The sequence below is a fragment of the Suricata suricatta genome, chromosome 4 (genome assembly GCF_006229205.1).
Source record: "Suricata suricatta isolate VVHF042 chromosome 4, meerkat_22Aug2017_6uvM2_HiC, whole genome shotgun sequence".
In the NCBI taxonomy this organism is placed as follows: domain Eukaryota; kingdom Metazoa; phylum Chordata; class Mammalia; order Carnivora; family Herpestidae; genus Suricata; species Suricata suricatta.
Genome location: NC_043703.1, coordinates 28,005,166 through 28,033,108, shown reverse-complemented (window position 1 = coordinate 28,033,108; position 27,943 = coordinate 28,005,166). Strand labels below are relative to the sequence as shown.

At 39.9% G+C, this 27,943-nt stretch overlaps 1 protein-coding gene across 1 annotated transcript in view; it reads right to left on the bottom strand.

The window, feature by feature from the left end:
* Positions 1-16,618, bottom strand: part of OBI1 (ORC ubiquitin ligase 1) — a 40,847-nt gene extending 24,229 nt beyond the window's left edge. The window contains exons 1-3 of the mRNA XM_029936565.1: positions 16,350-16,618; positions 3,885-4,020; positions 2,720-2,811 (exon numbers count right to left, since the gene is read on the bottom strand). Coding sequence (XP_029792425.1) covers positions 2,720-2,811; positions 3,885-4,020; positions 16,350-16,421 — 300 coding nt within the window. The 5' untranslated portion in view covers positions 16,422-16,618. The remainder of the gene's footprint in view (positions 1-2,719; positions 2,812-3,884; positions 4,021-16,349) is intronic.
* Positions 16,619-27,943: the final 11,325 nt, after the last annotated feature.

Below are 27,943 nucleotides of genomic sequence, written 5' to 3'. Positions count from 1 at the left end.
TGATAGCTTGTGGTTAAAAAAATAAAAAACTCAAATCTTTGATTTTATTGAAGATATCCACAAAACAAAACAAGTCACATGAATTCAACAAGGAAGTAGATTCCTCAGAAGAGAACTCTTAGGCATTTCAATTGCTTTAGTGAGGGGAATTAAAAAACAAAGAACAGTGTTGATCAATATATAATAGTTATATAATAGTTATAATAGTTTTGTTTGATGTTTCCATTTTTGCTTCTGCATTTCAAGTAGGAGTATAACCCTATACCATTTCCTTCCACTTTCCATTTCAGAATGATATGTATAATTTTTAATTTTACTTTTAACTTTTCTACATTCTGGTTCTTCCATTACCACTATGATTATTTCAAGTATTAATTTTCTCCATCTGGAACTTCTTATTACCTTAAATTCAATTACTAAACATTTGACCTAAAACTCTTTTTTATGATACCACTTATTAATCTCTAATAGATATTTCATCTTAAACTAAGATTGCTAGAAATTCTTTTGTTAGAAAATAAACTCCAAACAGCTCAATAAACCAGTGAACTCTTAAAGGATTAATCTGATTAGGACCTAAGTATGATAAATATTAAGTACTTAAGAATACATTTTAGAATTAATGCAGACAGTACAAATGCATTATAAAATAAGAAAATCACTTTATTTGTTGGAATTAATATATTAATGAATAAACAAATAGAATAGGAAGACATATATAAATGAACATTTATACAGTCATTTATTTATGCCCCAATTTATTTCAAAAGTTTTTTGAGGCAACTGAAGCAGTTTCCATGCATATACTTTAGTATATGTGCTGCCGAAGCGAGCACATCCATGCATATACTTTAAAATATTTTGTGTCAGGGGGTGCCTGGGTAGCTCAGGTCATGATCTCATGGCTTGGGAGTTCAAGCCCCGTGTCTGGCTCTGTGCTGACAGCTCAGAGCCTGGAGACTTCTTCAGACTCTGTGTCATCCTCTCTCTCTCTGCCCTCTTCCGCTTGCGCTCTTTCTCGCTCTCTCTCTCTCGCTCTCTCTCAAAAATAAATAAATATTGAGGTGCCTGGGTGTCTCAGTCAGTTAAGTGTCTTGACTTCAGCTCAGGTCATGATCTCACAGTTCATGGGTTCGAGCCCTGCATCAGGCTCTGTGCTGACAGCTCAGAGCCTAGAGCCTGCTTCAGACTCTGTGTCTCCCTCTCTGCCCCTCCCCTGGCTTGTGCTCTGTCTCTCAAAAATAAATAAATGTTAAAGATAAGTAAATAAATAAACATTAAAAACAATAACAATTAAAAAATATTTTGTGTCGAAATAAGAGATTAATAATATCCCCTCCTTAGTCAACACAAAATAACAACTAGGCTTAACTATTCAAAAACATATGTATACCATTAGAATGAAACTAATTTGGAAAATTTCCATTACCATGTAAAATCACCTTCACAAGAAAGAAAACTACTGCACGATCTTACTTATATGTGGTTACCTAAAAATGCTGAATACAAACAAGCATAGAGGTAAACAGTGCTTACCTAGGGTGGGGAGGTAGGACAAATGGTAAGGTGGAGAAATGAGGAGACAGGTCAATACGTACAAAGTTATAGTTACGTAGGATGAGTAAGTCTAGAGATCTAGACTCTAGAAACCTAGAGTCTAGAGACCATGTACAGCATGATGACTACAGTTAACACTGTCCTGAACACTGGAAGTTTGCTAGCAGGGCATATTCAGGTGCTCGCACTACAAAAATAAAGTATGTGAGAAGATGGCTATGTTGATTAACTTGACTAATGCAACCATTTACTATGGATATGTATATCAAAACATCATGCTGTGTCCCTTAAATATATACAATTTTTATTTAAAAAATCACTGGGCAACATGCAAAAAAAATTAGAAAATAGCATATTTCACACCAAAATCTCTTTGCTAGTAGCTGACATAGACATATTAACTTTACCAAAACTAATAAGCATAAATTATCAGTGAACTTATAGACAAACCAAACGGAATGAAGGCTACGGGCACAGTCTGCCTGGGCAGTCCTCGTGCCCTGGGGCGGCTGGCAGACTGACTTCCACAAGGGAGCTTCCTCTGCTGCTCAACTTCCTGAGGGTGCAAACGCTTACAAAATGACGTCTGTTGACAAATTTGAAATTAAAGAAAGGAAAAAAAGAAATGCTTGTATTTGTTCCTGTCTTCTACTTGAAATAGAAAAGGGACAAAGAAAAAAAATTTATCAAATAAGGTAGTTTTTTTAGTAGGCTCCCCATCCAACACTTGGCTTGAACTTACAACTGAGATCAAGAGTTACATGCTCTACTAACTGAGTCAGTCAGGTGCCCCTCAAGTAAGATATATTTAAATTGGCATTTAAAATAAGATTTAGGGGACCTGGGTGGCTCAGTTGGTTAAGCAGCCGACTTCTGCTCAGGTCATGATCTCACAGTTTGTGGGTTCAAGCTCCACATCAGTCTGTGCTGATGGCTTGGAGCCTAGAGCCTGCTTCACATTTTGTGTCTCCCTCTCTCTGCCCCTCCCATGCTCGCACTGTCTTGCTCTGTCTCTCTCTCAGAAATAAGCATTAAAAAATAATAAAATAAGATAAAATAAGATTTCATTGGATGTTTACTCTAAGAAGGCCAGAGACTGAAATACCTCAGTTTTACCTTGAATTCAATGGTGTCCTCATTTTAAACTGTTATTATTATTTACCTCATATTCCTTGTGGAGTAACTCAAGTCTGGTTTTCCGAAGGTGCTTCCTGACTGTATGGCTTAGCATAGGTTCACTTTCACTTGTTCCTCCTACAAGAAAAAAAAAATCTACCTTTCATTCTGATTTAGGCAGTATAAAAACAAAAATAAACTTTTTTCTTATTGTTTTATATAGTTTTCCAGCTTAATTTCTATATACTTGGGGCTGCCACTTAGGCCTTTTCTCTATCAATCTTGAGAAAAGATAAACACCAAATAATGCCATAAGAAATACCTTCAATAAAATATCATGTGGGTTTACTTACCTGTGTATCTTATTACAGAAAATTCAATGAAAGCAAAGGCTATACTTTGTTAATCATAAAATTTGTACTACTGCATAATTTAAATACCAGACAAATGTTAAGTAATATAAAGCCAATGATTATATTTATATATAACCAATAATTATGTAATATATTATCCATATTACCAATTTAAATTTCATATAATTATTAAATATTTACCTATATATCATATACGATCATATGTGATATATATATTATTATAGCCAATGTATTCAAACATATCTACTTACTGGTAACACAAATGAAAAGATTAATGTGTCTTTTTTTTACTAAATCTAATAACCCAGTTACAATGGATTATGAATCACAGCACTAACTATATGCCCATAACCCAATACAAGTACACTCCAAAGGAATTCTTCCTGAGAGCTCTTTACTTATGCTATGGTTATTTTCTTTGTACTTCTTAGTATCATGATCACAAAGGCATTTAGATGCTATTTTTCAGGACATTTTATCCAAATACAAGGAAGCCTGAACTATTTTACTTGGGAGAATTTATGAAGTATCAACGTATATAAGAATGAATAAAGGCAGGAGAGGGATGTGAAGAGAAGCTGGGGAAACACATTCAAATTATTTTTATCACCAAAGTTCACAGCAAAAAATATTCCTCTACCAGATTTTACCCAGGTACCCAAGAAAGTAACATTGGAACAATCTCTCATTCCTCCTTCAGATTTCTTAGTTCCAAGTCCTACTTGGATATTGGCAAAATGACATCAGTGAAAATTGTCTATTTTCGTCTTCCACCAAATACACTATTTAGAGACTGTTTTAAATCTGTTTCTATATGTTCATAAAATAGGTCCTTACCGATAATCTCTTTGCAAGGATTTTCAGGAGTGATGGGGACTCTGCAAGCTGGACACTGGCTATTATTCTTCAACCACAAATCGATACAAACTGAACAAAATACATGGTTGTTGATGCATATGACAGGCTGGCGTACCTTTGAAAAAGAAACATTACTTTTAGTACAGGCCCACAGTTATAACTAGAATCCCAATACCTTTAGTTTAGAGCAAACAAACTGCTTCTTTAGGGTAAAGTAGGTGCCTTAAAAGGAGATTATCAAGGATTTATAAAAACGTTGGTTTATAATTTAAACAGCAAACAGTGCTGATGGAAATGCTGACATACACTAAATACACAAATCTCTGACTCCATTTAAAGAAGCACAAATACTAATACTTTACATTTATAGAGTCTTATATTTTACAAAGGGTTTTCACATGTACTTTCTCTGTTTTTGTTTTGTTTTAAATAATTCTGTGAGGTAAACAACAGTAAACATACCTCACAAACAAGGTAACCAAAGTATGAAACAATTAAGTGGCTCAGTCAGGTGTTTTGACTGTGTGTAGTTGTTTTATAAGACAGAAAATAGAAGAGAGAAATTACCTCAGCCCTCTACCTGATACTAGTTTGTTTGCATATTTACTGGCTATCTCTCCTATTAGAAAGGAAGCTGCATGAGAGCAAGAACTTCCTTCGTGTCATTCATGCCTAAATCCCTGATGCCTAGAGGACAGCCTAATACACAGTAGGTATTAAAAGGATTGTTGAAGTAATTGCTATTAAGACAGTATTTAACATAAATTAATTAGGGAACTTGCCAGAGGGAATGATGACTTCAATTCTTCAACTAGCAAAAGTTTTAAAATAAAAACCAAAATAACACCAAAATGCTCAGGCTTTCACTTGATTTACAAGGAAATGTTACTGTGGGATTGATTCAAAACACTTTATAGCATTTTGAATATTTTCTAGTTCTGATAATAATAATACCATTTTAGAGTCCTTCTGCACCAGAAGATGAAGAGAAAGCAGAGGAGTAGAGAGATAAGGAAGAGACAGAACCACCACAAAACCCTGCGCTGTTTGTTCTACATCCGCCTCAGAATGATACTATGAGTATTCGTTAACTTGAAAGGGGTCTTTACCCTCAAAGAAATCACTGGTGAACAGTGGTCCATGACAGGCAGGTAATCACTTTAAGTCTTCCTGTAAAGAACTGTCTGGTTGGGGTGCCTGAGTGGCTCAGCTGGTTAAGTATCTGACTCTTGGTTTCAGCTCAGGTCAGGATCTCATGATTCATGAGTTCAAGCCCCACATTGGGCTTTGTGCTGACAGCATGGAGCCTGCTTGGGATTCTCTCTCTCTCCTTTTCTCTCTGCCCCTTCCCTGGTCTCACACACACTCTCTCTCAAAATAAATAAATAAACCTAAATAAAAGAAAGCAAGGAAGAAGGGAAGGAAGGAAGGAAGAAAAAGAATGAACGAATAAACTCTCTGGTCTTTGTCTGGCTTTCCAAACATTTAGATGTTCCCTTGATTATGAACACTAACACACGAAAACTAAAAGAGAAGATAATTCAGCATGCATTTAGACTTCCTTTTAGAGAAACCAGTTCTAATCCATTCAGTTCAAATGATTTGACAGGACTGATCGGAATGAATGAATGAATGAAACTATGAAGGATAGTTTCTCAAACTCTTCTTCCAAAGTGCACCTACCTACAGCAAGGAGTGAATGTCTATCTAGGAGGTATTCTGGTCAGAGTCTCAAGAGGCAGACAAGTCGGAACTTCCTTTGCAGGTCCTATTTTTTCCTAAAAAGTTAAGTGATTCATCCGAGTTCAGACCATTTCATGTTTTTGGGTGTTTTAGTTTCATCTTCAAGTCATGAAATGTTTTAAGAACAAAAAATTTCTCAAACCACATACCAGATATTCCCATATCTATCCTGTAGCTTTCCGCAACACACACACACACACACACACACACACACACACCACATTCCTGCAATATTCCTAAAAGTATGTATACCCCTAAATTAAGAAATTCAGCTAATGAAAGAAAACTTATGTCCTTAGGCTTTTAAAGCAGTGATTTAATTTCTTTTTTTAAGTCGTGCATTCATTGGAAACAGATAAAAGCCAATGGTCAAAACAAAACTGTTTAAGGAGATTCAAGATGCTCTATCTGCTACAGGCTTCCCTCATTAGAAGCTCATTTAAAAGCAATCAGTATTTTCTTTCTATCTATCTTTCTTTCTTTTTTTTATTGTAGAGAGAGCATGAGCAGGGGAGGGAGTACAAGGAGGGAAGGAGGGAGAGACAGAGAGAGAGAGAATTTTAAGCAACTCCATACTCAGTATGCAGCCTGATGCGGACGGGGCTGGATCCCACAACCCTGGGATCACAACCTAAGCCAAAATCAAGAGTCAGATGCTCAACCAACTGAGCCACCCAAGCACCCCATAAAGGCAATCAGTATCTTCCATGTAATTGTTCCCACAGCCAAGGCTAAACATCTCCCCAATCTAAGAAACAGTTTTGGACATCTCAGTGGTTTGTGCTATCATTAACTAAGGTAAGGAAAATGGAGGAAGAGAAGTCTTGTATGTGGTGGGAATCAAGAATTCTGGTTTGGCTATATTGAATCTGTGATGTTAGGCTGACTTTTAAATGGATGAGGCAGAGAGTCTGAGGATCACTGGCATAAAAAATTAAAGTTACAGGACTGGAGGAGATCCTTTCCATGGGCAGAGTAGGTGGAGACAAGGCATTCCAGCAAGCAGAGGAAGGAAAAGAAGGAGCAACCAGCAAAGGGAACCAGTCTTATAGAAGCCAAGAAAAGTTTTTCAAGAGGAAGACAGTAGCCAAGTATGTCAAAGAAGAAGAAGAAAATGAGCTTGATATGGACAGAGAAATGACTATGGGATTTTAATTACATGGAAGTCACTGTGGTCTGTTACTGACAAGTACCATTTCAGTGAAGGATAGGTATGGAAACTCGATTGAAGGCTGAGAGACAGGGAAGGTGAAGTGATGACAGAGAATACAGACAATTCTTTCATGTTTTGCTGTAGAAGAGTGAGCATAAAGATAAGACCATGGTAAGAAATGCCAATGGGAATGTTACAGTAAAGAGGGAATATTAATGATGGAGGAAGGAAAGGAGGGATCCGAGCCATAGGCAGCAAAGTCCTTAAGAACTCAAGTGGTGATAAAATCCAAAGCATAAAGCAGAGGTTTTGGTTTTCATGGAATTGAGGATCTGTCTTTCATTGTAATAGAAGGGAAGGCTGAGGGTGTGAGAACAAATGCAAAGGTTGGAAGATCTGTTGATGGAAATGAGAGAACTCATGTCTAACTACTCCAAATGCATATATTTCATCATTAAATATAAGGTGAGGTTACCAGTTCAAAGTGAGAAATTGGGTAGGGGTATCAATGTGAGAAAATAGGATAAAGCAGTTATTCTGAAAAGCGAGAAAGTAAGTTTACTAGTAATTTACAGGTAGCTGGATTGCCAAACATTCTTGAGTTCCTATTTGAGATCTGTGGTTTTGATTATAACCTAAGACCAATTAAACATAGATGTGTATTTTTCTTACTATTTTTTACCTGTTCAGTTTCACGCAGGAAGCAAAAGAGTAGTACAGTTTACTCAGAGTTTGATTTTTGCCAAGGAGAGAGACAAGGGAATGATGACAATAAATGACCACGCTAACAAGGGACATGAGTGTATGAATGGTAATGATGACAGTAAAAAAGCGATATTCACAGAGCCAATGAACTGGTCTTGATAAGGCTGAAGTAATCCTGGGGAGGAGTCAAAATGAAAAGAGGATCAGAGGGTGAGATGTTTATAATCAGAATACCGGAGGTGGTACAGCTGCTTTCTCTAATGTTGTTTTTCCCCCTGGGCCATCTTATCTGGCAGAGTTCTGTTTTCTCTCTTAATCTCATGTATCACATGATGTTAACATCTTTCTTATGACAACTCCAGAGCAACCTCTGTAACTGGACCTCAGTAAGTGGCAGAGCTTAGGCTTTGAGAGAGAAACCTGGGGCCAAGTTCAGCTATGCCATTTGAGCTGTTTGACCTTGGGTAAGCCCTTTAGATACAATGAGCTTCTGCCTCTGAAAAGAGTGGTTTAACTCAGTATACTTTTCATTCAGACATTAAGATTTAACAATGTAAAGATGTAAATACAGACAGTTCCACATAACAATCCAAAAGAAAAAAAGAGAGAAAGAGAGAGAAGAAAGGGAAGGGAAGGGAAGGGAAGGGAAGGGAAGGGAAGGGAAGGGAAGGGAAGGGAAAGGGAAGGGAAAGGGAAGGGAAAGGGAAGGGAAAGGGAAAGGGAAAGGGAAAGGGAAAGGGGAAGGGAAAGGGGAAGGGAAAGGGGAAGGGAAAGGGAAGGGAAAGGGAAGGGAAAGGGAAGAAAAGGTAACAATATGACTATCTCTATGTGCCTAAGAGCCAACTCCATGGAAGGATCTTGCAGCTGCCTGAATCATAGCATGTTCAAAACCAAACTTGGCCTCCTGCACACATCTGCTCCTCCCGCTGCACTCCTTACCTAGGTTATGGCAGTGCCGCTTCATTACTTGGGCTAAAGCACTCAGAGCTATGTCTGACTCACTTATCCTCACCATCCAATCTTTCACCAAATCCTGGTATCAGGTATCAAGTCTAAGAAGCCAGAGATTTTAAGATGCACCAATATTTTATGTACCACTAAGAAAAAAGAATGAAAAATACGGCCAAGTACAACTGTAACATGTCATCACTTGTTAAGATACAGCCAGGTTCAAAAAGTTATGATGTGAAGGGGTGTCTGGGAGGCTCAGTAGGTTAGGTGTCCAACTTCGGCTCAGGTCATGATTGCGTGGTTCATGAGTTCAAGCCCTGCAACGGGCCCTGTGCTGACAGCTCAGAGCCTGGAGCCTGCTTTGGATTCTGTGTGTATCTCTCTTTCTGCCCCTCCCCTGTTCACACTCTGTCTCTTTTTCCCTCAGAATAAAAAAAAATTTTATTTAAGTTTACTTAAATTTTTTTTAAGTTATAGTGGGAAAAACGTACATACCAGAATTGTCAAAATATGGCACTCTACCTCCAAATGCTTTTTGTTTTATTTTTACCTATCATGTATCCCTACTTTTCCATCTTCACCTCAGAGAGTTTAGGTTCTCATTCCTTTACCCAGGGATCTATGGCAATGACCTCCTCACAAGCTATCTGGCCTCCAAATATTCAGTTCTGTTCACTTTTCATACTGATGCCAGAACTACCTTTCTAAAATAAGGATCAGTAGTTTTCACTGGTCTCCTGCAACAGCAATGATTTTTCCCTGTTCACAGTTTTAAGTATAGCACTCAAAGAACAACATAATCTGGTTCTTAAATAGCCATTTCATCTATTTCAATACTGATTTTCTATTTTAATACTTGGTATAACGTACACTTCAAACACACAGACCTACTTGATGTTCACCAAATTAACAGGCACAGTAGAGATTCCTGTTTACTGTGTGCTCATTTCTTAGCTTGATACATCTTGCTGGCCTCCAGCTTCCTCATTGACACTGATTCGCTTCCAGCTTAGAAGATGAAAATCAAATGCTAGCTCTTCTGCAAGGTCTTCATTAATCCTTTTTAGAAATAACCGGGTCTTTGTCTGATTTTCATAAGGGCACTCCTTATGCATTGATTTAATGTTCACTTCTTTCTGCATCATGTTTTACTTAGAAAATTGTTTACATTCTGTTTTCCCTATTAGATTTCAGGCTCCTTGGGGGCAGGAGAGGGACACGCTCATCTTTGTATCCACCTACAGCACCTGATAGAATGCCTGGCACACTGGAAGATTAATAAAAGTGAATTATGATGAATTAAAATGAAAGGTTGAGATAATGTTCCTTTAAGTGTCTCAAGAAGCAAAAGGTCAATGGCCACTGCCAAACTGTGAAAAAGCGAAAGTTAAACCTTTCCATTTAATACACCAAATGATATACAAGAACTATCAGAGGCAGACTACTTGACTCTGTCTGCTAAGAGACATTGACAGTGTCACCCACCAGAGAATTATTTTCTCTGTTTGATACCTGGTATCGTCACTCTCACTGGGCTGGAGTTTGGAACAGTTGACTAATTCGTTTCTTTGTACCAAGTACTTACCAGATGATTATTTCTAAACAATGGTTTACATTTAGCTTACGAGAATAGAAACCTATAAATAAGAAAGAACTACTAAAACAAACTGTTATTTGACTGTTACCTACAAGAGCAAAATACAAAGCAGCTAGCCCTCCCACAAGTGAGACAGATCTGTGACATCTAGCCTCTCACTCTCAAGTGAGATCTGCAACAGTAAAACAGTATTCTTATGAAATAAAAATGCTAGACAACAATGGCAAATGACATGTACAATTCCAAACTGATATAGAGTAAGAATGTTGAAATGATAGTCTAGGATAATGCCCCCTGAGTCTGGTGAGGATGAGGAGGAAGAAGAAGAGAAGAGAAAGCAAGGTATGAAAAGTGGGCTCTTCAGTTGAGCATCCGACTTCAGCTCAGGTCATGATCTCATCGCTTGGAGTTCGAGCTTTGTGTTGGGCTCTGTGCTAACAGTTTAGAGCCTAGAGCCTGCTTCCAATTCTGTGTTTCCATCTCTCTGCTCCTCTTCTACTCTCTCTCTCAAAAATAAACATTAAAATTTTTTTTTAAAAAATAGTGGGCTCTTCTCATTGGAATGGGTCTGCGGGGGCAGTCCTAGGTGCAGAAAGATTAGCCCTAAATCTGTAAATCTACTATGCAGTTTTCATTTCTTTTATTTGAAGATGTTTCAGTTTTTAGAGACCACTCTACCACCAAAGCTCCTTTCTGAAAAACTGATGTACCTGAGAGAAGTCAAGTCAAAATGGGTTATTCATTAATATCCATATCATACTGGACTTACCTGCTAGGAGTTATTATGCACTGGTTTAGGACAAGGTTTCTCAAGTTCAGCACTAGTGACCTTTTGGACTGAAGAACTTTTTTTTAAAGTTCATTTATTTTGAGAGTGTGCATGTGAGTGGGGGAGGGGCAAAGAGAAAGGGAGAGAATGCCAAGCAGGCTCCACTCTGTCAGCCAGATGCAGAACTCAAACTCACAAACCAAACCATGAGATCATGACCCAAGCCAAAACCAAGAGTCTGACGCTCAACCGCTGAGCTACCCAGGGGCCCTTGGACTTCAGAATTTTTTGATACCAGGGATCTCTCCTGCATATGGTAGGATGCTCAGCTAGCAACACCCCTGGGCTCTACCCAGTAGATGCAAGTAGCACACCCTTGGAGACAATCAGGCATCTCTAGGCACTGCCAAAGGTCCCTGCAGGATGAAATCCACTCCCAACCCTTTGAGAACCACTGGTGTAAAACATTCACGTATTTCCCTAACAACCTAATGGGGCTGATATTAGCAAATTCATTTTCAGCTGTGGAAACTGAGACTCAAGGAAATAATAACACAGGTTTTAAGTGGCAGATCCAGTATTTAACCATCATTTAATGTGATCCAACTGCAAACTGAGTACTCTTTCAACTAAGAAATAGTTTTTTCTTCCTTAGTGAACAATAATCTGGGCGTAAGAAATAGAGGGCACATATTTGAAAGAAGCAAGAGATTTAGGTCAAGATTTTGGGGTCAGTAGGGGCTGTAGAAAAAAGCCACTGAGGAAGGTGATGGGAAGGAAAAGCAACTTAACTAACTGGCCTGGCAATTACACTTCAAGTCAATTCCTGTGCCTTTTATTAACTTTGCTAGAGACTAGAGTTCATCTTTCTTCAAAGAATATTCTTTCTTGCACGTACATCAAAATTTTGTGGGTTTCACTAGGGAAGACCTAGAAAGATTATAAAAAAGAAGGCTGATGTAGAAGAATGATGGGTAATAATAACTCGTCCCTCTCCTCAATTTGGGATTTTGGTAACATTTCAAAATGAAATTTCTGGATTGTTCTTGTTATGTTTCAAGAAACCTTTGGCTCTGGGCCAAAACTTAGGTCCTAAAACTTTAAAACTGTGTGATCCTGAGAACTAAGTTGCTTAATACCTACTGGTTTAGGTTCCTATTTCTTTCTAGGTAAAAGAAAAGATAATACATCTTGTCTCCCCACCTTCATCACCACCTGGAATGCTTTCAGGAATCTTATTTCTTTAGTAACTATGTCAGCTATTACATACTAATCTTAAAATTATTAGGATATACCAATACTTTTTTAGTTGATTTTTAAACTATGCCTTAAGTACATAAAAACATAATATTACAGGGGCGCGTGGGTGGCTTAGTCAGTTAAGCGTCCAATTTCAGCTTAGGTCATGATCTCACGGTTTGTGGGTTTGAGCCCCACATCAGGTTCTGTGCTCAGAGGCTGGAGTCTCTTTCAGATTCTGTGTCTCCCTCTCTCTCTGCCCCTCCCTTGCTCGTACTCTGTCTCTCTCGGTCTCAAAAATAAATTAACATTAAAAAAATTTAAAAATAATATTGTACTTTTTTTGAAAGTGTCTACACTCTTCAAACTTAATTTGAAAAGAGAAAAATGTAGTCCATATGGCTTTTGTCAAAGTAAATTACTTGTCACAATTATGTACAAAGCTGGTTCTTAAGTCCACTCTTGGGAACTGAGGGTCAATCAGGACTCAAACATAGGCTCAACGTACTGAAGTTAATAACATGCTGGCCAATTAACAGCCCCTCATGAACCCTATTAACGAATTTAGTTGCATAAGGCTTTGTACCTAGCCTTACCTTGTCAGTGTCTTTAATCAACAATATGGGTGGAAAGCAAGGTGTCCCTCAAAGAAGGGATTCTTCCTATAGTATTCCTAGCTTGAAACAGTTCATCCTATTATTGGACTCTGCAAGACACAGACACCTCACATCCTAAGGAAGCTGATTTCATTCTGGATTATTTCCGCCACAGAGCTTGCCCTTACATAAGTACAAATCTTAATATTGTAGAGCTACACAAAGCTTGATTCCCTTCCAGATGAAAAATAGTTTATATTTAAAGATTCGCGATTATGTCCATTCATTCCAACACAATTCCAGTCCACTGATATTCGAACCTCATTTCAACTCTTTTAATTTCAAAATACTCTAGTATTTTAAAATTTATTTAAGTTCCAAACTGGACTTATACTCAAGTGAGGAATAACTGAATACTAACATGAAACAGCATCAGAAGTCTAGTAGCTTGGTACTTCAGAACCTCCTTCATCCTTTCATAAAACTAACTATGGTCCACACTGAGAGACACGTTACTCATGGAAAAATGCAGACATAGTCAAAAACATGCAACAATAATTTGATTTCACAGCTGGAATCCTAATTGATGAGAAAAATTTCTGCAATCATCTAGAGATAAACCGATTTATTGCAATCTGGTGTCAGGACCAAAATGTCACTTAACTGATATCCTGAGCCTGTATTTCTGCTTGCTGGTCCACTAGTCCAAGGCAAAAGGAAAAAAATTAAGGAGGAATAGACAAGAAAATATGTTACACATAACCCATCCCACAGGATGTGTGTCTAACTTCTTCAAGCCACATAGAGCTCTTGAGATACTGGCAAGTTTGCTCAACATTGTTAAGCAGAAAGAATCCACCGTTAAGACTGACAGCAGAGAAAGGCAGAAAATGCAAAATGTTTAAACTGTCCAATTTTAAGTACATTTGTATCCAAAAGACAAAGTTTTGACAGTGTGCATACTTGGGCTGTCTCCACTACTCTTACCTCTCTATTCCTCCCCATCTCAGTCAGCATCTATGTTATCTACTCAGATTTAAGGTCTCTCCCCTCAACTCCTCCTTTAAGATAATATGCACTCCCCCCCCCAGCCCCCAGTAATCTTTCAGGGATAATGGCTGCTAATTCTATTGCACAATCACAAGAAAAGAGTCTTACTGATAGTGAGATTTTTTTTTTTGACAAATAATGAGGGTAGCAAAGGAATGGTTATCTGGGAGACGGCTAGTCAAAAAGGACCTGAAGGCAGATCTCGGAGGTGGCCAGAGATGCGTGTCAGGGAAGTGGACATGGCACTGGGAACATGGCACTACCCCAGGCCATGCTATCTCCAGTACCCCACAATTACTGTTACGTGGTGAGGGTCAGTGGCCCAAACAAATCAGATTTCCATTAATTATATAAAAGGCAACAGTTATAGGGAACCTGTTAAAACCTCTGGATGTACTATGGCAATTTCTAGAACAAACAGGTCCCACTCCATTGGGAAAGCAAATCTTCATCCAGTGCATGCACTTCCTCAGAAAGCAACTGGGAAGAACAGTTAGTTATTAGAAAGGCTGGTTTCCTCACTTGGGGGCCTGTGTCAGTGCCCACACTAAAGGTTAACATTTATTAAATATTTTTATGCCCCAGACCTTATGCTAAGCACTACAATGGAATTACTTCATTTAATCATGACCAGAATGCAAGAGAGAGTGTTGCTTCTACTACCATTCCCACCTTACAGATAAGGAAACTGTTCTGAGAGAAGTTAAGTAACTTGGGTAAGGTCATATAACTAGGAAATGGAAGAAGCTAAAACTCATAGTCTGAACACAGAACTCAGGCTGTCAACCCTTGTACCTTTGTGCCTCTTTAGTAGACAGAAAAAAAGATGCCTGTTTACAAATTGTTAATCTTTTATTAGATTTCATTTTAGAACACAGCTAACCAATAATGAAAATGAGAGAGCAAGGGAGGGAGGGTAAGAGGGAGACTACAAGAGGACCTGCTGTCACAAATGAGCTCATGTGAGGTTTTAGGAAGTAATTTACTGAAGACACAAATGTTAACAACAGAGGTTCAAACCAGAGACTCTAAGCCTTAGCTCTCTTACATAAAAAAAGGGGGCATCCAGCCCTCTCTATTTCACAGCACTGGTGAAATGAGTAAATGAAGTAATTAAATGCAAACAAAAGCATTCTGTAATCTGCAAATTACTGTATTCTACTGTACAAAAAGCATAGGTATGGAAACTCAACCAGGCAGAACACATTTTTGACACAACTGCACAGGAGCCTATTAACTAATGCAAACTAGATAGTACTGCATCCAGCTAGGACCAAATGAAAATTATTTCCCAAACTATTTTTATCAGCTTTTAATGCCACTGTTGAAAGGAAATGCACTCCGAATTTAACATGTACTTGTGGGAACTTCATGTAAGAAACTGAGTGTAGACTAGCAAATACAAACATCATCTCCTCCTCCCCCCAGCTCTATATGGTAGCCTACCACCGCCTACCAGCTCAAACACCACCCCCCACGCCACCAGCCTTGATCTCTCCAGTCGGAATTGATCAAGCCATCCCCTCTATGCTCTCACAGCACATGGGCTATTTCCTTGGCATTTCACTCTGACTGATTTCAAGACTTATCAGTTGCTTCCAAGCCTGACTTCCTACTACTGCTTGAACTACATTCACACAGTTCCCCCAAACACCTAAGGCAGATAATCATATTGGCTGGCACTCCAATGTTTGCTCTGTGAAGTTTCTATGTCTCAATTCCAAACACGAGGCTGTAGCTTCAGTCTGCACTTGAAGGTAAACAGACACATCGCAAATCTCAAAACAATTCGGGGTGGGGGAAAAAGAATTCTGATTGTGCACACTTAGGATCTTCTTCCTTGACCTATGCCTTAAAGAAATGCTCTTTTAAAAACCAAACGAGAGGCACAAACGGAAATGAAAGAGGAGACGAATGCATTAGAACCTTCAAAATTCCGTTTCGGATTCAGAACTACTCTATCTAGCTTCACAGACACGTTAGACACCTCTTGCAACACAAAGAGCGGGTATTCATTCCATCTCCTCGCTGAATGGTTCTAAAAGGCCATGCCTCTCATTCTAAATACCACTCAGGGATGGGTACTATTTACCTTTCCAATTCTGAACTCAGAGCAAAGGACATTCTAAAGGCAGGGTTAAGCAAAGGAACGGATGTTGGAAATGGAAAAGACTCTCCAATTGGCACAGCGGGCAGGCCCAAGGACAAGAACATTCCACTTGTGTCGGGGACGAAGGAATCTTGGGCAACACTCCCAGGAAACGCGCTTTAATGGGCTTCACCACATGCCACACAGGTGGCAAAGGGGCGTAAAACACTGCAGCGATTCCTCACTGCCCAGGCCTCCTATGACACCGGAGTCGGCCGGGTGAGGCCGCCGACGGTACCAGACCCGCCTGGCCGCCCTCCCGTCAGTCCCCAGGCCGCTGTCATCCCCCTCCAAAAGGCGCAGAGAAGGACCCAGTCGTCACGACGCGTTCCGTCCGTCCCCTAGGACGCGGCCTCCCGGCGCCGGAGGAGAACGCGGGTGAGCGCCTGCACCCATCTCCCCGTCCCCGCCGCACACGGAGACCGCCCTCGGCTCCGGCGGGCGACTTCGTACCCGACCCTGTTTCAAGAAGTGCCCAGAATCACCCATTACCTTCCCCAAGCAAATGTGGCACGTGATGGGCAGAGTGAGCGACAATGTAACGTTCTGCACGGTCTGAGCCATGGCAGCGTTCAGAATCCCGCCAACACGGAAGTCCCGCCGACGGCGGCTCCTGGCCGCAACTGGGGCCACGCGAGGCCGGCTACGGCAGCCCGGCAGGGCCACAACCCGCCGGGAGAGGAAACGAAAACGCGCTTTTGCAACGTGCGGTCGCCACGGCTTTCCCTTTCCTTCCTGCCTCCCTCCTTCCTTTCTTTCTCCCCTTCCTTCCTTTTATTAAAAAAAAAAAAAAAAAAAAAAATCCCAGGTTCGGAAGCTGCAAGATTCTTGAGAATGAGAAGGAAGGCGGCTTACTACCTGCATCGATGGAGGATCTTGAAAGTTTAAATGAAAGAGTAATAGTCCAGAGCGGAGAGGAAGACGGGGAAAGCGATTTTAAATGCCTTACTCTTTCCAGGAGGGTGGGTGGGAGTTTTCCACCTAAAAATTAAACCCCACACAGTTTGCAAACACACGGCGCAGTTAAAACAAGAAGAGAAAAAATGTTATGTATACATTTTAAGTTTTAACAAAAAACTCCAACAAAACCCTTTCTGCCGCTCCCAGATCTTTTTTTTATTCTGAAAAGACGCAATGTTGCTTAAAAACAACCGTGATTGTCTCTTGATCTCTTTCTGAGACGGATACATTTAATCGCAGGTTTTCCTGAAGGCTTGCTTTTCGATTGCCCTTCTGTGGTTCCTGCCTAACAGAGACTTAAGGGTCAGAGCCACGGACTCTGATTTACACCCCCAAGTGAGAAAATGCAACAGTGCCAGCGTCCACCCTCTGGGAAAGCTTGAACAAGCCTGTCATTCCAGGTCCATGGTTGGATAAGCTATGTATCATTGGGCTGTAGAACTCAGAAGGAGAATGTGTGAGATTTATCTAAGTTAGCATTTCCTACTAGTGAAAAAGAAAAACTCTCAAAAGTTCCTTCATGAATTTTGAATGTAACAGATTTGGAATTTAATTGCAACTTACTTTAAGTGAGAAAGAGCCAATGTGATTAATTTATGCAAACAAATACAGTTCGTGAGTAGAGAGATTAAAAACAAAACCATTGGACCTACTTTTACTAATCTTTCGGGGGAAAATGAGACAGTATAATTAGAAGCATGTGGTCAGAGGAAAGGGGTTCGGACCTGTTCTGGGAAGGTTAGAAATCCTGGCCGCAAGAACTTCCTGGCTTTACTGGCTTCAGATCATTTAGTTAACCTCTCTGCTTCTCAGCTTCATTCCTGGTAAAGTGTGTGTGTGTGTGTGTGTGTGTGTGTGTGTGTTAAATGCGGTCAATATATGCTTATTATCTGTCTCAAAGAAACAGACAATAATGAGACTGGACCAGCCTGAAGAAACCCAAGTCCAGTTCAAAATCTGCTCACAGGTGACAGTGAGAATTCTTCCCAACATCTCAATAATTTCATTTACTGGGCATTGGAGGCCCTCGTGTGTTTGGAATTGGAGAACTAGGCAAAACTGTACGGTTATTGGTGACTTTTTCAAAATGCCTGGCATTAAAGTCACTTGGTTTTGCTATTTATTAGCTTTTCTAAGTCATATTTTTATGGAGTCTGGAATTCGCATGTTTTGCTAATGCATCGTTCCTGTCCCTGGCTGTGGATCTCTGGCTCCAGAATGCAGAAACTCCAGGTCCTTACCCACTGGCATTCAAGTTTCCCCTTTTCCCCATCCCGCTGTGTTCTTCCCTGCTCTCACCTGGCCCATTCCCTGTTCTCACCTCACTGATACCTAAGATGGTATGTTAGGGCCTGTTACTCCCACCCTCTGAGTGAGATGTCAGACTGAGAATGTTTTGCCTTTCACATCCATCCTAGAAACCGCAGCAGGGGGATATGTTGAAGACAGTCTTCTTACAAATTCTTTTCCATAGTGAATGGGACAAATCCACTGCTTGTTAACCACCACAATGATTGGTATTAACGCTCAGTCACAAAGCTTAGTTTAAATAATCATAACCTACATTTTAAGTATAATGTCAAAATCTAGACTCTCCCCAACATCTCCACATTCACTATCATTGTCACGGCTTCTGGGTGCTCTCTTAGTGCTTTGTCCATATAGTTATTTGTGTGTTGATCACATTGGATTATAATTGGTTGTTTATGTGTTTGCCCCCACAATAGACTGTTTCTTGAGGTAGAGATTGTATCTGATTTATCTAGTATCTGGTACTCCATGAGTACTCCACAAAAGGTACTATACTTTTAGCTACAGACATAGGCTGTTTTAAAAATTGTCTTTACTTGGTTTGCACTTCAAAATGGAAGACTTTTTAAAAATTCAGATTTGGCTAATTATAAATTTAATTTAAAATCATAAATTATAATTTAAAAATTTAGCTTTTTGCTAATTATAAAAATAATAAGGCTCATCTTAAGAAAATTAAGCCATTTTTTAGGGATGCCTTGGTGGCTCAGTTGGTTAAGCATCTGACTTTGGCTTAGATCATGATCTCATGGCTCATGAGTTTGAGCCCCTCATCAGGCCCTGTGCTGACAGCTTGGAGCCTGGAGCCTGCTTCAGATTCTGTGTCTCCCTTTCTCTTTGCCTCTCCCCTGCGTGCACTCTGTCTCTCTCTCTCAAAAATAATATAAAACATTTTCAAAAAAAGAAAATTAAGCTATTTTTAAATATATAAAGCAATAAGCAGGGGTGCCTTGGGTGGCTCAGTTGGTTAAGCATCAAACTTCAGCACAGGTCATGATTTCATGGTTCCTCAGTTCAAACCCCTCACAGGGATCTGTGCTGACAGTGTAGAGTTCCCTTCAGATCCTCTGTCTCTTTCTGTCTTTCTCTCTCTGCCCCTCCCCTGATCACTCTCTCTCTCTTAAAAATAAACATTAAAATAATAAAAATAAAAAAATAATATGCCAAAATTTTTCTATACTTATGCCTCACCTTTCTATCCTGTGTGATGATCAGCGTTAAATTCTAGAGCATATCCAAACATTTTAAGTCATATATATGTGTATAACCACAAATAGGATCATACCATAATATACTTGCTTTTCTTCTTTTTACTAATACTTTGTGGATACGTACCCACACATACATATCTCAATAATATTGTTAGCAATACAGGCTGATTAGGACTCTCTAGGTCCAAACTGATTCTAGGCCAATTCCCAGACTTTGCTTTTAATAATGCAAATGGTTTAAGGCTAGGAACTATCCTTTCCCTCTACCGTATGAACAGCATTTCCTTTTGTTGACAAATCATGTTCTAAATAGGTGTTATTTGGCCAAGATTGCTAAATAACACTGCTATTACTCTAATAGGAAAACAGATTACTTGGCTCATTGACTTTCTGCTTCATCTCTTTCTGGACTTCTTAGCAGCCTTATATGGAGTTCTGTGACCCATGGAGTTCTATCAGATATAACATCTGGGATGGGCTAAAGCTCCCTAAATGCTTAGAATTATAAACTTTTATAACTAGAAAGAATGTTAGGGGTTTTTATGCAGGTCTCTCCTTTCACAGATAAAGACATTGAGACCTAGAGAGGTAAGCCACCAGAAAATGGTAAATCTGGAGCTAAATCCTAGATCTCACTTGGATTCTCTGAGATTGTTGGCCCAATGCCTTTGTGTAAGTGCAAGATGTATTATTATTAATAAAGTAGTTCAGTAATAAAAAGTCAGTCATAATTGAATTTCTTTGCTAAGAAAACCATCAAATAGCTATGGAACACCTTTTACCCCTTGTTTAAATCAGATTCATTTTTATGATAAATTATTTAAAAGCAAGTTTAAAAAAATATAAAATCTTAAGTGCTATTAAAAATTGATTAGGGATGCATTATTCTTTCATTGACCCAGTTCAGATTGTTTTTTAATTTTTCTGGTCAAAGCTAATAAATTTGAGTAGATGTTTCAGACAGACATTTTGTAATCATTTGGTCATCAGTCAATTAATCACAACTTCATAAATATTGATTTCAGATTACATTTATTTTTCATTCCTGAAAGACCATCTTTTTTGTTGTTGTTTGTTTTAAATTTATACTCCCCCACTTGGATTGTGGTTAACACTGAGGAAACGCATAAAAGTTGGATTAAATTAATCATAGGTGCCGGCCCAGCCACATGGATGTCAAGCTTGGTACTGCCTTCTTACAGGCTGGGAATTCTGAACTGAAATGTCTCAAGATGGTGGCATGAAAGAGACTTGTTCGCGTAGCAGAAGAACTTGGGTTTTTCTTACCAGTTGTTTGTTTATTTGTTTATTTAAGAGAAGACTACTGAAAGTTAACCTGCATTCATCTAATGTAGTTCTATTAGAAATATCACGGAACACCAACTCAGACCAAGTTCTGCCTCATGGAGCTTTCATTCTAGTGGGAAGGTTCTACTGCATTGGCTTGGAACCAAATCTTGGCCTCTTGAGTAGCAGTTGAGGTTTTGATGCTGAATCTGCACATCAGGTTTGTATGTAAATCACAATATAAGTGATTGCAAAATAAATAAATGAATAAACTTAGTTATCTGTTATTCTACAAATATTCAAGAATTTTTGAAATGGCTTTTTTAAATGTTTATTTGATTTTGAGAGAGAGAGACAGCATGAGCAGTGGAGGGGCAGAGAGAGAGGGAGACACAGAATCCGAAGTAGGCTCCAGGCTCTGAGCTGTCAGCACAGAGCCTGACTCGGGGCTGGAACCCATAAGCAGTGAGATCATGACCTGAGCCAAAGTCGGATGCTTAACTGACTGAGCCACCCAGGTGCCCCTAATTTTTTTTTATGTGCCAGGCATTGGTCCAAAAGCTGGGTATACAGCTGTGAATGCCTGCCTGCTTTTATTCATTCAACAACCACTTTACTGACTACCTCTGATGTGCCAGCCACTGTACTATTAATGAGCCACTTTATAAATGGAGCTACTTAGCCCAACTCTTCTATTCCACCATAAAAATGCCTACTTCTACAGTAATTTCTCTTCCGGATGTGCTTATTGTCAGTTAGCCTCTGGCATTGTGACACAGCAAGTTATAGTTTTAAATATTTTAAAATGTTGCAAATTGGGTGATTGTTTTAAATTAGGTAATTTTTAAAAGAATATTTTAGTTCCACCTAAGGCTAAGTGGTCCTTCACAAATGTTTGTTGAACACTAGAGAATAAATAAAGGAAATGTTATCTCTGGGAATATTGTAACAGAGTTTAACAGGAACCAGGAAGACAGAGACACTGTGGGATTTGCCACAGTAGCAGAATGAGGAACCGGGCTCTGAGATCCTGAGTGCTTTTGTCTTTAAATTGCCCACAAAGCACATTCCTTTTCTTTTTGCCCTTTGTTTTGGGGTTAGCAGAACTTCCAAGGTGAGATCCTCTCCTAAGAACCTAAAGCCAGGCCCTTGTTTTCCTGTTATTAAGTCCTATAAATAATGGCACTCCATCTCAGGACACCTCTCTCTCACAAAGACATCCAGCACTTGGCCATGGAGTCATCAGCGGCCGGCCGCAGCCTTGCCCATTTGCTTTAGGTCAAGCATCAACACCTCCTTTACACACTCAACACTCCCTGTTCACTCTTTCAGCAGCTGAATCATTTATTACATGTGTTATTTAAGATATGGCTCTATATTCCCATATCACCATCTTCAATTCTCTGATCTGCAATTTTTACGTCTTTTCCTCCCCAGGCCACTCATTATGACAACTCTCAACTTTCATCTCTTTCATGAGGCTTTTCTTGCATCCCCAGCTTCTTGCCTTTCAAATTCTGTATCACTTCTAATCTATACCAACCTATTTTGTACCTCACAAATTTATTCTCCAAGCCCCTCGTGAACACCTACTATGGCTCAAGCACAAAGACAAATGCTAAAGCCGAAAGACTGACCGGAAGTCTGAGATCCAGGTGTCACAGGGTTGCTGCCCTCTGCGGGCGATGGCAAGAGCTTGTTCCATGCCTGGCTCCTCGCTTGTGCTGGTCTTCTGGCATTCTTCGGCGTTCCTTGCTTGTAGAAGCATCCCTCAGATGCCTGCCTTCATCTTCATGTGGCATTCTCCCTGCATGCATGTCTGTTTCCTTTTTTATAAGGTTGGCAGTCGTGGATTAGGGGCTCACCCTACTTTGGTGGGACCTCATTTTGCTTAATTAGTTGTATTTGTAATGACCTTTCTAAAGAAGGTCACATTCTGACATAATGGGCTTAAGACCTCAAAATACAAATGAATAGGTGTGCACAATTCAACTTGTAGCAGTATCTGTGAGTATTGTTTAAAATGATGTCCAACTCCCTACACATGATTGGTCTGCTCGGCCTTGCCCCCCTCTTTGTGGTGGGACTCTGGGTCTAGTTTGGCAAATAAGATCCAAGTAGAGATAATCTGCTTACTTCTCGGCTGGGGCATTTCACTGTCTGAGGCTGCTGTGAGCTCTCTTTCACCTTTCTGTGGTGACCAGTAGTATGTAAGATAGAACATACAAAGAAAGCAACATGGAGCAGAACTTTGACTCTTGATCAGCAAATAGCCTGAAAGAAAACTGGACCTTTATTATTATAAGTGACTAAATTGTGTCCCCATGTCATAACCTAGTCTTCTGTGGTAGAATAACTTTGAGGGATATGATTTATTTTTATTTTTTTCTATGGATAAATTGTGTCTTCCCAGAATTTATATGATGACGCCTACATGCTCAATGTAACTGGGTCTGGAAATAGAGTTTTTGGTAGGTAATTAAGGTTAACTGAGGTTGTGAAGGTGGGACCATAATCCCATTGGACTGCAGCCTTGTAAGAAGAGAAAAATCTCTCCATCTTTCTCTCTCTCTCTTTCTCTTTCTCCCTCTCTCTGTATTTTTATTTCTTTCTCTACCTTCATTTCTCTCCTTCTCTGCACTCCCCTCCTGCACTTAGGCACACTTAAAGACAAAGGCATCTGCAAGCCACGGGGAGAACCCTCATCAGCACCTAACCACCTCTGGCATTCTCACCTGGGTCTTCTAGTCTTAGAACTGTGAGAAAATAAATGTCGCCACTTAAGTCACCCCATCTGTGGTATTTTGTTAGGGTGACCTGAACTGAAAAAGACGCTTTTTTTTCCCTTACTTATATTGATTTATATGTTTTCCTACTTACACTTATTTAGATTCTTATTATGATTTTTTCTTCTGCTTTTTCTAATCTATGAAAAATAGGAGTCTTATAACCGTAAAAGATTTAACATTAAAAAAAATACTTCAAAGCCTGCATCATTATGCCATGTATTTTAGTAGACGTGCCACCCAGGTTCTCTTTACAATGAACTTAATTCAAAGGAAAACCTAAATTCAATTCAAATTCATAGAAATGTGTTGAAAGCCACAGGTCTCGTGGCCACTCTCCGTAAGAGCCTCACACTAATCTCCTACCTCTCTTTCTGCAGACGTAGACTTTTAATAACACAAACCATTTCTGTACTTCAGGAACTGAAATGGCGATTTGCGGTATGGTATTGTTCCCAGCCTTCCTCGAGTGCTCCCTGAAATGAATATAACTGTGATAAGTCGTGTAACTGTTCACCAAAATCGGCTTCCATTCCGCTTCCTGGGCGAGCATTATATTTTAGAGTTCCACCAAATTTGGGCCAGTGAAATGTGAGCAGAAGTGACATAGATCTCTTTCACCCTGAAGCTCTAAGAGCCCGTGCTTTCTTCCTCGCTCCTTTCCCCCTTGTTCTGGGTACTGGAGGGCGTTCAGTGAAGACAACATAGAGCAGAGCCTCAGCCCACATCCAGTAGACTTGAAACATGAGCTGGAAAGTCTGTTGTTATAAGCCACTGTGATTTTGGAGCGTTTCTTTTTTAACAGCTATAAATCTTAGACCGCCCTCACCTATACAATGTTGGGCACGTTGTGTGAGACTCTGTATGTTGTCTGTGTCTATACACATAGCTCAGGTCAGCTTCCCCTTGGGACAACATGTGTGACAGACACAGAGATAAAGCACTCTGTTCTCCCTTTAGGGGAATCTCAGTGCTGCAGTAGTTGAGGGTCTTGTCAGCAAGCGTCCTTCAGTTCTCAGTCCCTTCAGAGTCTGTGTCAGCTGCAGAGAGCCGTCCCCAACGTCATACCCTTCCTAGGCTGGCCCACATCTGGCGGCTGAGGGAGGTAGGGATATATAGGTCTGGCCAATGAAGGACAGCTTGATTGGGGCATCAGCTCTAGAGCCCCCTGTGAAATCCGTGAGGTGTTGGTCGGCCTGCAGCCCCACTTAGCTCTTTCCTCTACCCGATCCTACTTCCTTCATGTCCTGTCCATAGGTGTCGGCCACAAGGGCTCTTCCTCACAAATCTTTTGCACATTCAACTCTGTTTCAGAGTCTTCTTCCCAGAGAACTCAACCTGCAATGAACATGCCTCCCTTTAAAGAAAATGAGAGTGGAGCTTGAGTGGCTCAGTTGGTTGGGCGCCCAACTTCGACTCGGGTCATGATCTCATGATGGTTTGTGAGTTTGGGCCCCAGGTCATGGGCTCTGTACTGACAGCTCAGAGCCTGGAGTCTGCTTTGGATTCTGTCTCCCTCTCTCTCTGCCCCTCCCATGCTCATGCTCTCTCTCTCTCTCTAAAAAAATAAAAAAGAAAAAGAAAATGAGAGGAGTGTGTGTGTACGTGTGTGCACACACATAAGCTGCCAGTGGGTCTCTGTGCCTCATTGACTCTCCCAATTTCCTCCTTTGGTGACCATTTGTTTGTAAATATGCCATTATTACTAATTAGCTGCAGCCAACCTCTGCTCCTGCGGGCCTCGGAGACCATCTAACCTTCCTCTAGCAGGTATGTCAAACGTGTGAGTATAACTTGCAGAGTGTGACCTAGTTTCTTTGTTTAAAGTCATTGGGGATACAAAGGGCCATTCAGAGGTCAAGAGGCTGGGCCACTTTCATTTTTGTTTTTTATTTATTTTTAGATTCTTCAGTATATTAAAAATGGAAAAAATGCCAAGTAGCACAAATTGTGTGGTATATGTTGAATATTTACATTTAACAAATTCATTCCTTTAGCCCCAAATACATTGCAGTGTAATTACTTTCACATTTGCCCAAAATAATTATGGGATTTATCATAGATTATGAACTCCCGGCACTATAGGTAGTACTGTCTTGTAAAAGTTTTGGGTTTGTTTTTGTTTTTTCAATCCTTGGGTCACATCCCCATCAATGGTCCATGACATCAATTAGTGGGCGAAGAACAGGGCAACCAAAGTGTAAAAAACTCCTTCACTCCCTCTCCCTCCAGCCAGGGTGAATTGACTGAAAATATTTATGTGGGGTTGGTGATTTCCCCCCTTCTCGCTGATGCAGTCTTGTAACTTATCCTGACTTTCTCCACTTTTCCCAGGCCTTCTCCTTCACCTCCATCTCTCTTGATTGCAACCAACACTTTAAAACCTTTCAGTTGCATGCAGTGGAACATAAATACACACTGCATTGCACGTGGTTATGATAAAGTAGTATTTGTTCTGGGTGGTGATGTAAAATAGATTTTTTTACCGAGGTGTGTATTAAAACATTTGAGAACTAGTATCTTAATGTATATATTTGGGCTAAGTGTTGGTTGCCTCCTTTTAATATCATCAGTGTACCTCTATGATGACATATTTATAAAGATGTATTTATATTCTTTTAGAGATGATGTTAATAGTCGAAATTTGAGTTATCTGATATAGGTAATACTTGGGGCAAATTAATTTTTTAATTTTTTAAATATTTACTTATTGTTGAGAGACAGAGAGAGACAGAGCATGATCTGGGGAGGGGCAGAGATGGGGGGAGACACAGAATCCAAAGCAGGCTCCAGGCTCCGAGTTGTCAGCACAGAGCCCAATGCGGGGCTTGAACTCGCAAACCGTGAGATCATGACCTGAGCTGAAGTCGGATGCTTAACCGACTGAGCCACCCAGGCGCCCCATGGGCATATTAATTTTCTAGTCCTCTTCCCAAAGGGGCTTCTTTGCCCCTATTGCCCACTCTTCTTATTCTTTCAACAAAGCATAAAATTACACACTATATGATTTCAAGGAATGGTCTAAACCTCATTGCTGTGACTTTACAAAAACTGCAGAGAAGCAAAAGGAAAGGCTCTTTATCGCAATTTCTTTCTCAGACACATAACCCTAGCGGAGCGGCAAAAGCGACTCAGTGAGAATGGCAGGTCAGGCCCGCAGGCGTTTCTGGTGGCCGTCCTGTGTGTTCCTCACAACACCCCTGGTAAGAAGCTTGCCGTCCTTCCTGTTGTAGGACTAGAAAACTGAGGTTCTGAGAGGTGGCAAAACCACACAGATATTATAGATTTTCTGGCTTGTATTCCAGTGGCTGTTTATTCCACAATAATTTGTCGAGGATGCACCATGTTCTAGAAAATATGTGTTAGGCTTGAAGGATACTGAACTGAGAGAGGCGTGGTGTCTGCCTTCAAGGAGCTTGAATCACTCTGGTACTAAAAGTACACTCAAAACTTGGTCAAATGTAGTGAGATAATACAGCCATAACACCACCACTTAGAAGGCACTTTCTTTGGGCAGGTGTGAGGTCTACACAGTGCTGTGGAGATGCTGAGGAGAAGGTCTCTTTCAGGGAAGGGACCAGCGAAGCTTCTGCCTTCTTGGGAAAGGCTAGTGGGAATACCCAGGAGCCAGAGGAGATAGCCAAGCCCCTGAGAACAGTGGGAACTGTGTGTGCTGAGGAACTGGTGGGGTGACAGAGAGCCTTCTGCTACTAGGATGCATGCATGATTTTGGCTATGTGGTAGGGCAAGGAAATCAGGAATATTCCAGAACTTGTACTTGGACAACAAGGTAGAAGGTAGGATGAAGGCAATTACTGAACTTGAGAAGTTGGTTAAGATTCAGTTCTGTGATCTTAACATGGATATTCACTGTCCAGAAGAATTAGCAACTTTTTAAACTGTTAGGTTTATATTCATCATAAATGACTAAGTTGTAAGAAAAGCTGGTTAAAATAAGGGTTTTCTGTTGTTCCTGGATTTTCAGAATTTACTTGGAAAAGAAGAATATATCTTGAGGTACTTCAATATGCAAACTTTTCAATGAAGGGCTCTTGTCTCTTGATTCAAATTCATACTTAAAATATGAAAGAAATAAGAGAACCCAGTTTTAAAATGTTTATGTAATTATAAGAAATCAATGCAATAGGTGGATAATGGCCAGAAGATACAATCTTGTTGAATGAAAACAAGAAACAGTTAAGAATAAAAGTTGTATTCAATGATACTTGAATAACCCTGACATTACTTTGTTATGTAGTCATTATTTGGATGGATCTACAAGAAATATAACATCATTATTTAAAAATAAACTTTTATTTATTTTAAAGATTTTGTTTTTAAGCAATCTCTACACCCAATGTGGGGCTTGAACTCATGACTCTGAGATTGAGACTCACATGCTTCACCCACTGAGCCAGCCAAGCTCACCTAAAAATAAACTTACAAGTATGAAAATATAAGTCTGGGGGGCACCTGGGTGGCTATGTCGGTTAGGTGTCTGACTGGCTCAGGTCATGATCTCATGGTTCCT